This window comes from Xenopus laevis, chromosome 4L, assembly GCF_017654675.1.
Source record: "Xenopus laevis strain J_2021 chromosome 4L, Xenopus_laevis_v10.1, whole genome shotgun sequence".
NCBI lineage: Eukaryota > Metazoa > Chordata > Amphibia > Anura > Pipidae > Xenopus > Xenopus laevis.
Genome location: NC_054377.1, coordinates 125,062,310 through 125,078,399, shown reverse-complemented (window position 1 = coordinate 125,078,399; position 16,090 = coordinate 125,062,310). Strand labels below are relative to the sequence as shown.

Below are 16,090 nucleotides of genomic sequence, written 5' to 3'. Positions count from 1 at the left end.
ATGTACACTCACACGTGTGTTGTTTGTGACAATGGAAGCCCTCTGGTGATACAATATGCACTGAGCTGCCAGAACCATAAACAATCCTTTAAAGGTCATATATGCAAAGAGGTGCATGGGGCAGATTAGATACATATTAAAGAATGCCTGAATGAGTTTTCTTGCCAACCCTTGTGTGTTTCTTCAGATACACTCAATGTGGCTGCACACACAAAGCAGGGATTGTGCACTAAGAAACCAATTGCTATGAGCCTTTGGGCCAAAAACAATCACAGGGTGAGCAGTCTGGCCTTACGAGATGCATTGCCTGCTATTAAACTTCATAAAAAGTTCTATATGAGTATACAGATAAACATATGGTAGAACTAGAATTTACTTGGCTACACAGTCTTTATAACAACTCCAACACTTTGGGAATATCGCCTGTTTTCCAAACATCATTATTATCATTGTTTATTCATAAAACCCAATATATCCAGCACAATCACTTTAGGCCCCAATGTACCCTCTACATTCCTAGGGACCACAGGGTCTGCTTCTCCTGTTGCTATGCCCCTGTATATGCAAATAAATACTCCATATAATAAACTATCTGCTTCAATTTGTTCCAAAAAAGGAAATGCGAGAGCTTCAAAAACAGAAAAAAAGTCATAATTCATGAAAACAGTCAAAGGATTAGTGAAGTGCCCTGGAAACGCATGTAATTCATCCTATAAATTGGATAATCCTGCTAAGACAATTAATGACCCTCCTGAGCAGTAAATGACAAGATAAATAGCTAGCCTCCAGCGATAACCAGTTAATTGGTTCTAGTGCTAGGGGTGAAATAAATCACCAGGGTTACCTCCCCTCCTGTCCATTTCCCCACTTTTGTAACCTCTTTCTCAATCTCTAATTCTGCCTTTTTCTGTTTGGGAGGCACAGACATCAGTTTGCTGCTCCTCATGTCTCCTGGCAGGTCAGTTAGTAGGGGGCAGTAACATCTCTAGGTGCCCCTCCATTCTTTGTGTATTTAAGATAAACAACCTTTGTGCTAAAACCACATTACTGGCTCATTTTAAGTTCCTCCAATTCCAAATTCCCCATACACTAGAGGCAACATTCTCTATAGGGCAGGGGCAGCAACACAAATGTCACCCCAGGTCATTAAGGTGATAATGATCCATCCTGGGCAGTTGTGGCACATAATTTCATGATACTATTTAGCAGGGCCGGATTTACATAGTGGGCGCCCCTAGGCCCAATGCCGTTCGTTGCCCCTGTCCCCTCCCCTTTTATAATCTGGACTGGAGCAATGGGGATTGGCGCACAGGAAATTTAAAAAAATGACTGTATCTCCAGCGCATCCCCAGTGTTTTTGAACCAATGTGGGTGTGGTTAGGCAGCATGCCGCCCCCCTTAAATCCTGCCGCCCTAGGCCCGGGCCTAGATGGCCTTTCCACAAATCCGGGCCTGCTATTTAGAGCCCTGTTTCTTAATCTCAGGTCCCCAGGAGTTTCTGGACTACAACTGGGAGATGCAGTTCAGAAATATCATGGGGCCCAATATTAAGAAACAGGGATTTAGAATAAAGCAAAAAAGAGACTGGATCATTATCCCCTGATGAAATAGAATCTCTTGAGGCAACTTTGGAAAAACGATGCGCCACCAATAATTTACATTATCACTGGTGGGGAAGCTTTTGGTGGAGATTTGCCCTCAGAAGACTGGATTTATCACAGGCGACTAATCTCCTCATGTACCATTGCCCTAAGGCAGGAAATAGTGGGCATCATGTAAATGATATACCATGACTCTAGTTGATGAAGCTGTATCCGATATGGGGCAAGCTGACTCTACAGAGCTTCAAGGGATCATTTAGCTTTAGTATGATGTAGAGCAGGGGTGCCCAAAAGGTAGATCGGGATCTACCAGTAGACCTTTAGCTGGTGATCAGTAGATCTCAAGACACTGTCAACAAACAGCTTGTCTATATCGCCCTCCTATTTCATGCTTTTCCTTCAGATATTTATTATGAGAAGGTTACATAAGAAAGAGTTGTTTGTTAGTTAAATATTACAATATACATTTTCTCATAAATCAATATTTAAGTAATATTTTCCATGGAACTGAATGCTTACAATGCTTTTATGGATGTACTGTAGATCATAATGGGACAACATCACTAAAAGTAGATCTCGCATTAGTACAGTATGGGCTCTCCTGATGTAGAGTGACATTCTGAGATCATTTGCAATTCTATAACAAAAGTTAACTTAAAGGTGAACCACTCCTTTCAGATGCTAGGGCTGGGAAGCATGTCAGTGAGCAAGACCCAAAAAACAGCAGTTCTGGACAATGGTGTGTTTCAGAAATTACTGAAATGCCACCTTTTGTTTATGAGTTTGATGTCCATTGCTGGCCATTGGATGACAATTGAGATTGTCTACATGAATAGTCTAGTGACTAGGACAGGGGTTCCCAACCTTTCGTACCCATGAGCCACATTTAATTGTAAAAAGAGAGCAACACAAGCATGAAAAAGTTCCTAGTGGTGCCAAATAAGGACTGTGATTGGATATTTGGTAGCCCTTATCTGGACTGCAAGTCTACAGGAGACTCTGTTTGGACATGGTTTTTATGCAGCCACAACTTGCCTCCAATCCTGGAATTCAATAAAGCACCTGCTTTGAGGCCACTGGGAGCAACAAACAAAGGGTTGGTGAACAACATGCTGCTCAGGAGTCACTGGTTGTGGATCACTGGACTAGAGGAGTGGTCAGTGTCGTAGGCTCTACTTGCAGAGAGGACTCAAGAATATTCACCGAAAAACTGAGATCATTGCCAGTGCAGGCCAACATGTGACACTTCCCAGAGACTGTAAGCCAACCTGTGCCAAGTCAAGGAATAATGATAACGCTGAGTGTCACATATCCCTTCTGCTGTCCTGTTGAGCACCAGTCTTATCCTCTTCATTATTTGTCAATGAGGTACTTGCCTATGTACAGGGTGTTATCCTCTCTGTGTGTAATAAATCAACTCCTCTGATACTATTGTCTGATTGAGTATAATGACCGAGATACTAAGTGTCTCCATTCTTTGATGTACAGTCTGCTCAATGGCTGCAGCATATCATCCATAACAATAGTAAGCAGAGTCAGATTTAGCCAGAATAGAAAACAGATTTTAGCTGTAGCCACATTGACTGGTCTATAGAGAGAAGCCCAGTAATGTGCAGTGTGCTAAGCAGTGCTGCCCCTCTCTGTGCTGCTCTTATATCATTATATATCATTAAATACATGATTATATCATTATGTTCTGACAGCAGTGCTGTATAAAGGGGATCAGACCTATATGTAACTGGAGCTAAATAAATAGGGCTGCTTTAGTCTGGTGGCACACGTGAAGATTCAGGGGAGATTAGTCACCCAGCGACTAATCTCCCCGAAATGCCTTCCCGCCGACAAGAATACGAGTCGCCAGAAGGATGGTATACGAATCGCTTTGGTTTTCCGAAGTTTCCTCATGAGGCAGCTTCAGCAATGTATGCCATCCCACCAGTGATTCATATTCTTGTCGGCGGGAAGGCATTTTGGGTATTTTAGTTGCCCAAAGAAAAGATTTTTTTCTCTGGGCGACTAATCTCCCCCGAATCTTCATGTGTGCCACCACCATTAAGGTACTGGTGGGCCCAGGGCAAAGAAACATTCTACCCAAATCAGGGGTGTGGTCAAGCTAATGTAGGGGCCCCATAACCACTTATGGCAACCCTAATTTCAAGTGCCATATGTAGAGAGAACATCAAGTTGTTACACTATTGTCAGACAAGAAGGTACCTACCCCTGAGTAAAGGGCAGCTCCATGCAGTTTTTTGGCTGAGAACCATCCGTACCTGCTGTGATGTCGGCAGAGAAACTGCCTCGTCTGAAATTTCCTTTAATGTGAAAACAAAAAGCATTCATTTGATCCAGCAGCACCAATTGTCTGGTGTGTTGGGAACAGGTTAACTCTAGCCGGCCTGCTGCGGGCATTGGGTGCTGGAGAGGAATAAGGCAGCTCAGTGCAAGGATAGCACCAGAAAAAAGATAATGGAAAAAAACCTGTCTCTGTCTCATATCCTTCCATTACTTTTCTCATTCACAGTCGAATAAATTATAAATAGAAATTCCAATGTTTAAGTGTAAAATGAGATCTAAAAGCTCCAGGCAAAGAAAAAATCAGACTGGACCAACTTTATCACATGTAGATTTGCTTGTGTGCTTTCATATTGATATACTGTACAGGTGATGTTTATTTATTACTTGATTGTGCCAAGGTAAATGTAGATGTATCCTGCTTCCCTGGTGCATGACTGAATCCCTGCAGGGCAGATGAGCATCAATGTTTTTACCTGATTTAAAGCACTGGTGGGGCCCAAGCCAGAGATCCATTGGTGCACCCCAGAAGCAAAAAACATCACACTATAAGCCTAGAATTATATTGTTATTACTATGTTTTATCATAGATATACAGTCCCTTTCCTATTCATCTGCCAGTCATTTATTTACACCGCTGCCTGGTTGCTCGGGTAAATTGAACCATAGCAACAACATACTACAGCTGTTGAAATACCAAACTGAACAAAAAGCTAAATCGTTGAAAAACCACAAAAAAAACCATCAGTCTACATCATGTTAAAAAATTCAATAAAATACTTACTCCCCTTTTAACACATGTACATGTGCGGCAATCTGAATAATGGCTATACACTGAACAAAATGGAGCTTTGATGCTATTATTTTTTATTTCTCAGCATCTGTTGAATTTCTTTTCCCGGCCCCCAAGCTCCATGCATTTATAGGCCTGTAGAGAGGGGAAAACTGACGTTATTTCAGGTTATACAGTGTTTTGTATGTATATTTTCTGGGACTAGAAATATATTAACCCTAACTGGCCTGTGGGCATCGGATGCTCAAGAGAAATATGGCAGTTCGGTTGGGGCCCCCCTGTTATTATTAGTGTGATACTGAGCCCCAGCGAGGGTGGAACTATAAAAGGAAATGGGGGTGACATTTGCTATGGACTCTAATGGCCAAAGATTGAGCCTCACAACTCTTCCCTACAGGAGACACCCCAGGAAACAAATGGTCTCCCCTAAAGATGGAAGCTTGCTATGAGAAGGGCCCATTGGGAACATTTCGCTTCCAATAGAAAGTTAAAGAAAAGGCGATTACAGTGGTTTGTATTGTAAGACCCTTCTAGCTAATTAAAAAGAGGGGGCTGCTGTCTCTGGGAGAGGCTAAACCAATTGCAGAGGAAAGGGCTGATTATGCCCATAATTATGTGTATTGGCATTTGGCAAAACACTGATCTACACAGAAGCAAGAACATGTAAATATTACTGCTTGCACACTGGCACTAATAAAGTTCATAAAGAATCACACAGTAAAATAAACCATTATCTACATTTAAAGGGGTTGTTCACCTTTGATTTAACTTTTAGTATGACGTAAAGAGTGATATTCTGAGACAATTTGCAATTGGTTTTTATTTTCTATTATTTGTGGTTTGTGAGTTACTTTGTTATTTATTCAGCAGCTCCGGTTTGCAATTTCATCTGGTTGCTAGGATCCAAATGACCCTAGCAACCACGTATTAATTTGAACAAGAGACTGGAATATGAATAGGAGAGGCCTGAATAGGAGGATCAGTAAAAAAAAAGTAGCAATAAAAATATATGTGTAGCTTTACAAAGCATTTGTGGGGTCAGAAACCCCATTTGAAAGTTGGAAAAAGTCAGAAGAAGAAGGCAAATAATGAAAAAACGATAGAAAATAAATAATTAAGACCAATTGAAAGGTTTTTTTACAACTGGCCATTCTATAACATACTAACTTAAAGGTGAACCACCCCCTGAATGCAAGTTTGATCCTGAAAAAGCCTGGCATCTATAGATGAGACGGAACCGGCTGTTCAGAGAAGTATGGCAGCTCCCACTCATACATAAAATGTAGGAAAACAATGCCATCATGCTTTACTTATCAATTCAATTTTGGTTTGATATCATTATAATACCTTTAATTAATAAGAGGATTCCAGATAGGGAAAAGAGCATTTCAGCAACCTGGTTAGAGGTCTGGAAACTGGTTTTAACTTAGATGGTTACAGATTAGATTCATAACTATACAGTTAGTCCAGATTAGATTCATAACTATACAGTTCCATCATCAGATTCATAACTATACAGTTCCAGATCAGATTCATAACTATACAGTTCCAGATCAGATTCATAACTATACAGTTCCAGATCAGATTCATAACTATACAGTTCCAGACAGTGGCGTAACTAGATATTACTGGGCCCCACAGCAAATTATTTTGAAGGCCCCCAAAATGTTTAGAGGTTGACTTGTTTCTCCAATATTTATTGAAATTGTATATGAATTAGGGCCTCGTGGGGCCCCTATACCTCCTAGGCCCCCCCTGCAGCCGCAGGGTCTGCTTCCTCTATAGTTATGCCCCTGGTTCCAGATCAGATTCATAACTATACAGTTGCAGATCAGATTTATAACTATACAGTTCCAGATTAGATTCATAACTATACAGTTCCAGATCAGATTCATAACTATACAGTTCCAGATCAGATTCATAACTATACAGTTCCAGATCAGATTCATAACTATACAGTTCCAGAACACATTTATAACTATACAAGTTCAAGGCTGAAGCTAATCTACTACTAACTACTAACTATGTCAGTTGTGTGTGTCCAATTCTCTATGGAAAGACAACCACATCCTGACAGAATATACATATGTATTTTGTGCTAATAAATTCATGTACACAAAGTAACTCAGCCACAGGCACTCCTCGGCCCACAGAGTTTTACAATCTGTTTGTCTCAGTTGTAGGGGTTTTCCCGAGGTCCCACAATATTATTTGTCATCATCACTGATACAATGATCCTGTGTTGCAATTTCAGTGTATTCTGTTGCCCCTAAAAGCCCCCTATAGTCACCTACCCCAGTTTATCACAGTACTGATCATGCCTCTCTGTTTGCAGCAAATGCTTAGTATGTATATTTATTCTAAATTCCAATTCTACATGATCATAGTGTACTGAGCCTTTATCAACATTCAGCGCAATATGTTTCCCAGACTTTCTCTTACCTCTTTATCCCACCCAAACTCCCGACCCCACTATTCCCCCAGCCACAATCCCCTCCCAACCACTTCTGCCACGTTAACCCTTTGTGAGCTCTCAGTTATCCTTCTCATTTTAAATAAAACCCCTTTAGAGAGACAGAACCAATAATGGTACCCCCTTCCCATCACGTCCCACAACAGCGACCCCCAGACCCCGGTCAGACGTTCCCCCGGCCTCGGACTGGCAATCTGTGAGTTCTGGCAAATGCCAGAGGGGCTGCTGTAAGATGCCATAGAAAGTGACTATTTAGTGGGCTAGTGGGGGCTGTTCTGTCCTTTATGTACTGCCAGGGCCTATTTTGACTCCCAGTCCAGACCTGCGTGTCCCCTAGAATTCACAGTAAACGTGAACGAGATAAACACAAGGAAATGTTCATTTTCTCCTGATTTCCCTTTCTCTCTGGGCTCTCCCCACTTCTTCCCGCCGCTAAGGGGTTAACGCCCTTCTTTCCCTTCCCAGACTTTCCCCGTGTCCGTATGTATGTGAGCAGCAGCATAGCTGATATTTTCCATGTGTAATAAGCTCTAATTGAATTATAGGCACCCCCTCTCCCTCCTCCATCATATCCCCCCAGATCACATTTCCTTATTTCCCCAAATCTCCCAGGGTGTGAATAGGCCAAGCTGATTGGCTGCCTGCTGAGCCAGGAGGGCTGCTGGGCGGGGCCATGCGTGGAGCATTAATGCAAGTTTGGGATGTGAGAGGCTCAGACAGCGAGTGAGTGCGGGAAGCGACAGTCTGTATTTGCACCAGCGCAATCATCGCTGCCCGGGGACCATTGCGCCAGTCTCATCTCTCCCGGCCGCTCCTGGGACGCTTGGGTGATGCACAAATCGCATCTCGACTCTGTCGCTCCCAAACTGCGATCGGACTTGGTAAGTCGCGCACTGGGCTAAGCTGCTATTCCTCTCGTTTTTATTTATTGAAATACATCTATTTAGGGAAAGTTACACTAGGGAATTAACATGGGCTGTCGGGGCTTAGTAAAATCGATATCATTATTCAGTCATAATTCTGACTATGTATTTAATCATTTTCAGTGGGGCTGCCATACTGCTTCTTACCTTGGCACAAATGAAACCAGATAAAAGCCTGGCACAATGATTTCTGCTATTCACGTGCCAATTGCCCAGAGATGCCCTTTAGCTGATGATGCAGGGAGTTGGGTGCAGGAGAAAAATCCTATGTCTGACTTTGTAGGTCCCATAAACATGACTCTTATTATTTACTATTATTATTGTTGTTCATGGCATATATAGTGCCAGCAGAGTTATGCCAATAGGAATACTTTCCCTAATGGGAGCCCTATCTCTGTCACAATCACAACAGTTGCAGAATCTTATAGACAAGGCAACGGTGTAAAGTTCAGTATCACAAGGTACTTGTTCTTACTGAACTTCAACTCCCAGCATCCTCAGCAGCTTTCAGTTTCTCTGGCAATGTGTAGAGTTGCAGTTTAAGCTCCATACGCTTTGCTTGTAGCACAGTCCTGCCCAACCCATGGTGTAGTCACAGTGCAGAATTATGGAGGTCTTTACAGGAAATGCTGGTGTGTATGATGTATACATTCTATTTTAGTCCACACCAACATGAAAGCAAGTCATTAACAAGCCCTTCAGCTGGAGGGGGGGATCCTAATGATGCCTGGAAGGGACAGAGGATTGGGTAGACAGAAAATTGCCTTGCTCTACTCTATATATACATTATCACATGACTTATCAGACATGGAATATATTTACATTGTTCCTCATACCTGTCTAGTATAGAGTGTGTAGGAGGTTGGCAGAGGCAGGGGATGAGCTGGCACATGCCTGTTTGTCAGATCTGGGTGTTCCTTGAATTCACATTACACATGGGGTGTCTGTAATGTCTGTGGGTACAAATCCCACAACACAGAGGGGGACAGGTAGTAACAATGCTGCACCCAGGACTGTTACAGACACTTCAAAGTGTGTCTCATGGGGGCTCTGACAATTAATCCCAGGTCACATACCCTTCAGATTACCTTTTCGACCTCGACTTCTCCCACACTTAGGTGTATGTTCTAATTGTTCATATATATATATATATATATATATATATATATATATATATATATATATATATATATATATATATATATATATATATATTTATTTATGTGAACAATTATATATATATATATATATATATACTGCCTTTCTGTAGGATCAGCAACAACTGGAGGGTCCACAATATATGTCTTTTCCTTACTGTAGTCCCTTCTGCCCTCCAGTTTACCACTCTGATTCACGTCTATGTTTCTTGTCCATGATTGTAGCGAGACAGAGCCCCAAGAAAGGGTTAATCCCCTATTGAGATTGTGACAGAGCGCGCGGAATTAGCAGCTTGCGAGTCAGGACAGGCAGGAAGCAAGTACAGGCTGCAGGAATGTCTGATCTGAAGGTGTCAGGGATGAGGGCAACTTTTTATACTTGAGAGGATTTCCCTCTGCCCCTATTGTTTTGTTCTAGGGCTGTTTGGAGCTGCCCTGCTGCATGGGATCAGTGGGTGAGTTCTATGTGGTACTAAACACCCCTGTGCAGGGAAGGGCTACGGGTCTGGCAGGCCACGTGGTGCCTTTGTCTTAGCGCTTGGCTACTGGCACAGAAGCATGGAAATTGGTTTATAGGGAACCCGAGTGCAGTTACATGTGTTGGTTCTTGCTAACGTTTTAATTTCAGGGTATATGTGTCAGGTCAGGGTTCAGATGCTGCAGAGCTGACACATGGAAATCAGAGATCTTGGACCTGAGTCTGGGTGTTGTTGAACTACAATAAAAACAATATTTATTTCCCAACATCCCATGCATTCTGTGAGTTGCAGTTCACCAACAGCCCAAGTTCCCTGGATTATTGTGTGGTTGTCAGACTGCCTGTATTCCATCTGCTTTGTTTCCTTACATACTCGCTGCCTTGTCCCTTCCAGTCCTGCCGTCTGTGTGTCCTGAGCAAACACTTCAGGCTTTTCTATAGGAGCTGTAGGGCCAATAAATCACTTTTAGGCAGTTCAAGGTACAATGGATGTTTGGGGCAGCGGCAGCCTATGGCATTCTGGGACATATACAAATATAAAGGCGCCAATGCAGAAATGGGAAGGATATTTGCCATACTCTGTAGCGTTTCACATACTTTAAATTGAGCCCCCTGATAACATCGAGGGATTTGGGGATTCCCCCAAGATATAGTTAAGTATGGCTGTTTCTCTGCCGACTGATTATAAAAATGCATTATTTAGGGCTATAGCTTCAGCTATGTGATTCTCAGTATTATTTTTCAAACTGAAACAGCCAGTGGGTATGGGAATTCCAAATCCTACACAAGCCCAGCATTTATCTCCCTGTGATCCGACAGTACTGCTTGATCTATGCTTATGTATGAATATCTTGCCCAAGCTTGCATGGCATAATATGGGCTCGCTTTCATAGGTTATAGCTCTGGATAAGACTCATAGCGACGGTTGTGAGGGGAACAGTATCCCATGTCGGGAAGTGTCGGTGGGCGAAGAGATGACGGAGGCCTGAGCCATACAGGGCAGGAACAGCCTGTGGGGACAAATGATGAATTAGTGATTTATCTCACTAAACAGCAGAAATAAGGGGTTATCTGGGTCTAACCCACTTTTCTTTGGATAACCAGTATCACAGTGCATCCTATGGATCTACTGCATCTCCTTGTTCCCTTAAACTGGGGGTATGGAAGGATTCCTGTGTGTGAGAGAACTTGAGGCCGACCAAATGGCTGCTCTAATCCTGTCACACACAGGAAATATAGAGGAGAACTCCATAGGCGCCAATGGGGGTCAGTGGCCAAATAGAGTTTTCAGTACTAACTGCCATTTCCTTGTTGTGGAATCAGATGTTGGTTGTTCAGAAAGGCGCATATCTAAAGTAACGGCTGTCCAATTCAGCCACAAATGTATATATATTTATAGAAAGAGAGATCCATTTCTGGCCTGTCAGCTTCTCGTGGCCTGAGGCGAGGAACTTAATCCCCAGCCTCCGGCACACTGGACAGGGGTTTCAGTGAAGGAAAGTCCTGTGTATAATTAGTGGCGCTATATATAAGGATAATTATATTCCTCCTGTAAGAAGAAAGCTACTCGTGGCTTCTCCATACTGTACCGCTAGCCCCCTGGTCCATATACAGCCCTCACATCTCAAAGAGTCATTGTACTCGGCATCAGGGAGCGCACAAATCCAGACAGATGTTAAGCAGATGGGAGAGTGAAATGCCAGATTTAGCCAAAACAAATATGAGGAGAAGGAGTGGACAAAACACCCCCCTGTATTCTGGCAGCGTTGGGGTTAAACGTGGGGGCCACTGTCAGTGTTGAGGTGTGTGAGGCGCCTGTGCCCTGAGGCTGGAAGCTGTGTGCCCTGATGTATATTGTGCAGGCTCGTGTCTCCGCTTGCTCCCTGTGGGGAGGGGGGAGGGTTTTGGAATAAGCAGTGGCCTCTCCCCCTTGTGACTGTTGGAAGAGTACAGCCTGAGGATATGTATTTTGTGGGCTCTGTTCACCTCCCCTTTCACATTCGGCCATGTGCCAGGGATTCGGGACGTGCTGCTGGAAGCCCACTCGCCCACTTTCCAAATAAGCTCTGACAAGTCATGTTACAGTGTGGCCTTCCTCAGGCTCTTATATATATATATATATATATATATATATATATATATATATATATATATATATATATATATATATATATATATATATCCATCCATGGGGAAGCCGGCACTCACGAAAAATGGTGTAAACGTGCCTGGGTGCAGTGTCCAAAATTTTTAGAAATACAATTCAACATAGAAGGTCCGCACTCTCAGGGCTTAAAAATAAAAAATGGTTTATTATAAAAAAGACTAACGTTTCGGCCTCTCCGAGGCCTTTCTCAAAGTACAGACAAGTATACAATGAAGGCCTTATATACCCTAGAAGGCCTTATATTTGAATTGGGGTTTTAATATAATAAATGTTATGAATTTTATTGTGTTATACATGTGAATCTAAACAACTATAGCAATTGTCGCATAATGATGATGATGATGATGCTGTCAGTCAATTGGCCTTTCCCGCCATCTAGGGTATATAAGGCCTTCATTGTATACTTGTCTGTACTTTGAGAAAGGCCTCGGAGAGGCCGAAACGTTAGTCTTTTTTATAATAAACCATTTTTTATTTTTAAGCCCTGAGAGTGCGGACCTTCTATGTTGAATTATATATATATATATATATATATATAAATATGTGTGTATATAAACAGCGGGGGCTTGATCAGGCGCACGGGATGGGCTTTATTGGGGCATAGAAAGCACTCAGTGTACAGGTTACTAGTGGGATACCCCATGAACAACATGGTGCTGAAGTGGTAGGTGTGAGGGGGAATTAAGCACTTGTGAATTGGGTTAGTGCTATTAGATCAGAGGCAAATAGCAGTTGATGGCAATAATGTTATTATGTAATAAGTTGTCCATGTATATCGCTCTGACTCTCTTTGTGTCTCCTCTTGCAGCAGTGTATAAAAGCGTCAAGCTCTTCCCTGTGTGACCAGATGGAGTGTATGTTAAGGGTTCTCCAGGACTTCAAGAGATCATCACCACCTCCATCTCCGGACATTGAAAAACCATGTGTGGTCCCACCTCGTAGGGCGCCCAGACGGGACAATCGAATTTCCCATCGTACTTCAGATCTGTCTGAGGCTGACTCTGCCTGCTGCATGGATCTGCCAAGTGACGTGTCCCCGGGAAGCTGTGGACAGCGGGGCTTGGAATGGGATTCTGGGTACTCAGAGGTATCAGGAGGTTCTTTGCGAGGAGAAGAGGATGACATTGTGGAGGAGGAAAGTGAGACAAGTGTACCCACTGTAGTGCTGAGGCGCCTCCCTACTCCTTCCTGCCAGCGCCTCTCCTCAGGCGGGTTCCTCAATTCACGCCAAGGGAGAATACGTCCCAAATCCACATCTGACGTCTGCCTGGAGCAGTGGAGGGGCATTGGACTGGGCTCTGACTCTCAGGACTGGACTGGGTGCCTTCTCTCTCAGAGCCGCAGCCGACAGCCATTAGTTTTGGGGGACAATAGTTTTGCTGATTTGGTTAAGCAGTGGATGGATTTACCCGAAAATGTAGATGAGGAAGGACGGCGGGTGCGGGATGGTGGCCGCTGGTTGCATAAGCCTCATGGCTTCCTTATCAGTCTGTCTGGCAATGTTAAAAGGCGCTTGGGTAACATGTCTAGATTGCGCCGCTCTGAACAAGAAGCAGTGAAACGCATGTCCTGCCCTCAACTGGGCTGCCGGCCGCTCTCCCTTTACTACCACCAGTCTCTCTCGGACATTGCGGAGGCATCTACTAACCTCTTGCACTGCCGCAGTCGGCAGCCAATCATATGCAACGAAGGGGCTGGATTCTTATAGCACTGGACTTTAATGGGACTCTGAACTCAGCACATAGATTGGGAGGATACACTCTGTATATAATATGTATATTTGTACAGTTTTTATATTATATTATTATTTTTTTTGCAATAAAATTGCATACAATTATACAAGAATTTTGGCTGTTACAGTGGTTTGTACAGATGGAAACAGGCAGTTGGGGGTAGCAGTCTGCATAGTCAGTAACAGGTAAAGAGGAGTCTGCTGTTGCCACAGACAAAAAAAGAAATGTAAAGTGACATTACACATCCAATGGGCCTATGCACAGCCAGTTCTGATCTACCTGGTGCTGATTGTCATGTAAATGGGCCATTCGAATGATAATTGGGATTGCATTTGCAACAGCTGTCTGCTGCCTACACACAGGATACGTGTCCCGTACAAAGGACTTCAGCTGCCCTATGTCTGTGTCTAATGTTCTGCATAATAATGAGAGCACCCACCAACAGTCCAATCATATTACCCTGATTATATACACATTTGAGAGACACTATGGAAAGGCTATGGGTATTTAACTTTTAGTATATTATAGAATGGCTAATTCTAAGATAATTTTCTATTGGTCTTCATTCTTTCTTTTATATAGTTTTTTAATTATTTGCCTTCTTCTGACTCTTTCCTGCTTTCAAAAGGGTGTCACTGACCCCATAGAAAAAAAATGCTTTGCAAGGCTATCCATGTATTGCTATTGCTAGTCTGTATTACTCATTTTTCTATCCAGGGCCTCTCCTATTCATATTCCAGTCTCTTATTCAAGTCAATGCAAGGTTGCTAGGGTAACTACGACCCTAGCTACAAGATTACTGCAAACTGGAGAGCTGCTGAATATAAAGCTAAATAACTCAAAAAACACAAATAATAAAAAATGAAAACCAATTGCTTATTCTTTCAGAATATAACTCTTTACATCATACTAAAATTTAATTTAAAGGTGAACAACCCCTTTCAAGTATTTATCATTAGCGCCCCTTAATGAAAATGATACATTGGTTATATCCAGTCAACTTTTTATATCAGGATTTGGAGCCATAAGCAGTTTTATTTACATTTATGCCCCCTTTAAAGACAGGGACATATACAATCAGGCTGAAATTCGTTTATATGCATTCTATTTGTCTGTACAAAAATGAGTGCAGGCTGCAGCATGCATGATTACAAAGTAACATTGGAGAAAAAAAAGACACCCTGAATGTAGTCCAGGCTGAAAGGGGTGAGGTAGCAACTCCTAGGGGTAACAAGTTTGTGTTGCTTTCTAATTAGGGTTGCCACTTTTTCTTGAAAAAAATACTGGTCTTCCTATATTTTTATGCATTTCCCCTATTAATAACATTTGGATCAAGCTTAATTTTTACCGGCCAGGTCAGTGGCAACCCTATTTCTGATCGAGGGTTCTGAGAGGTGTAGTTCATCACTCCTGAAAGGCCATTGGAAATTCCTGTTCTACTGGTTCAGAAGGGCTTGGCTGGAATACAGAACAAATCCCCATCCCCCTTCGCCCCCCTAATTAAAGTCTCTGAATAGAAATTGACAATAGGATAATCCATTTGTTTTCACCTTCGTTATTGGATTCAGGCCTTCAACACATTTCAGGCGGCACAAAATTCAGTAAGAGACAAAGGGGCGTTTGGAGGATGGCAGCCCCGCTCAGGGCAGAATTACTGCGTTCCAGATCTTTCATAGAATTATTTGGTACAACAAAGACACAAAGGGTCACAGCAGCCTCATAGATTCCTTTATAAATTCAGCTTGGGGGAAGAGGGAGGTTATTACTACATATTCTTTGTGTTATTATTACTATTGGCACCTTAACACTGACTATGCAAGCAGTGCCCCAGTGTCTGGCATAAAAGCATAGTAGCACCTATAGCAGTACTGGGAATTATATCACTGAAGCACCTATAGCAACATAGTAGCACCTATAGCAGTACTGGGAATTATATCACTGAAGCACCTATAGCAACATAGTAGCACCTATAGCAGTACTGGGAATTATATCACTGAAGCACCTATAGCAACATAGTAGCACCTATAGCAGTACTGGGAATTATATCACTGAAGCACCTATAGCAACATAGTAGCACCTATAGCAGTACTGGGAATTATATCACTGAAGCACCTATAGCAACATAGTAGCACCTATAGCAGTACTGGGAATTATATCACTGACGCACCTAATGCAACATAGTAGCACCTATAGCAGTACTGGAAATTATATCACTGACACACCTAAAGCAACATAGTAGCACCTATAGCAGTACTGGAAATTATATCACTGACGCACCTATAGCAACATAGCACCTATAGCAGTACTGGGAATTATATCACTCACTGGGAATACTAGGTCAGCAGCCTCTATAGCAGCAGTTGGGTAACAGCATGGTAGTGCATATAGTAGTAATGGTGTAAAAGGTATGGGATCCGTTATCCAGAAACTCCAAATTACAGGAAGGCTGTCTCCCAGAGACTCAATTTTAATT

At 42.6% G+C, this 16,090-nt stretch overlaps 1 protein-coding gene across 1 annotated transcript; it reads left to right on the top strand.

Annotated features, from left to right (window-relative positions):
• Window positions 1–7,892: 7,892 nt before the first annotated feature.
• On the top strand, window positions 7,893–13,721 carry inka1.L (inka box actin regulator 1 L homeolog). The gene is given in 2 exon segments (NM_001096729.2): window positions 7,893–8,040; window positions 12,693–13,721. Coding segments are annotated over 2 exon segments (951 nt in total). The 5' UTR covers window positions 7,893–7,989; the 3' UTR covers window positions 13,593–13,721.
• The last annotated feature ends 2,369 nt before the right edge of the window (window positions 13,722–16,090 follow it).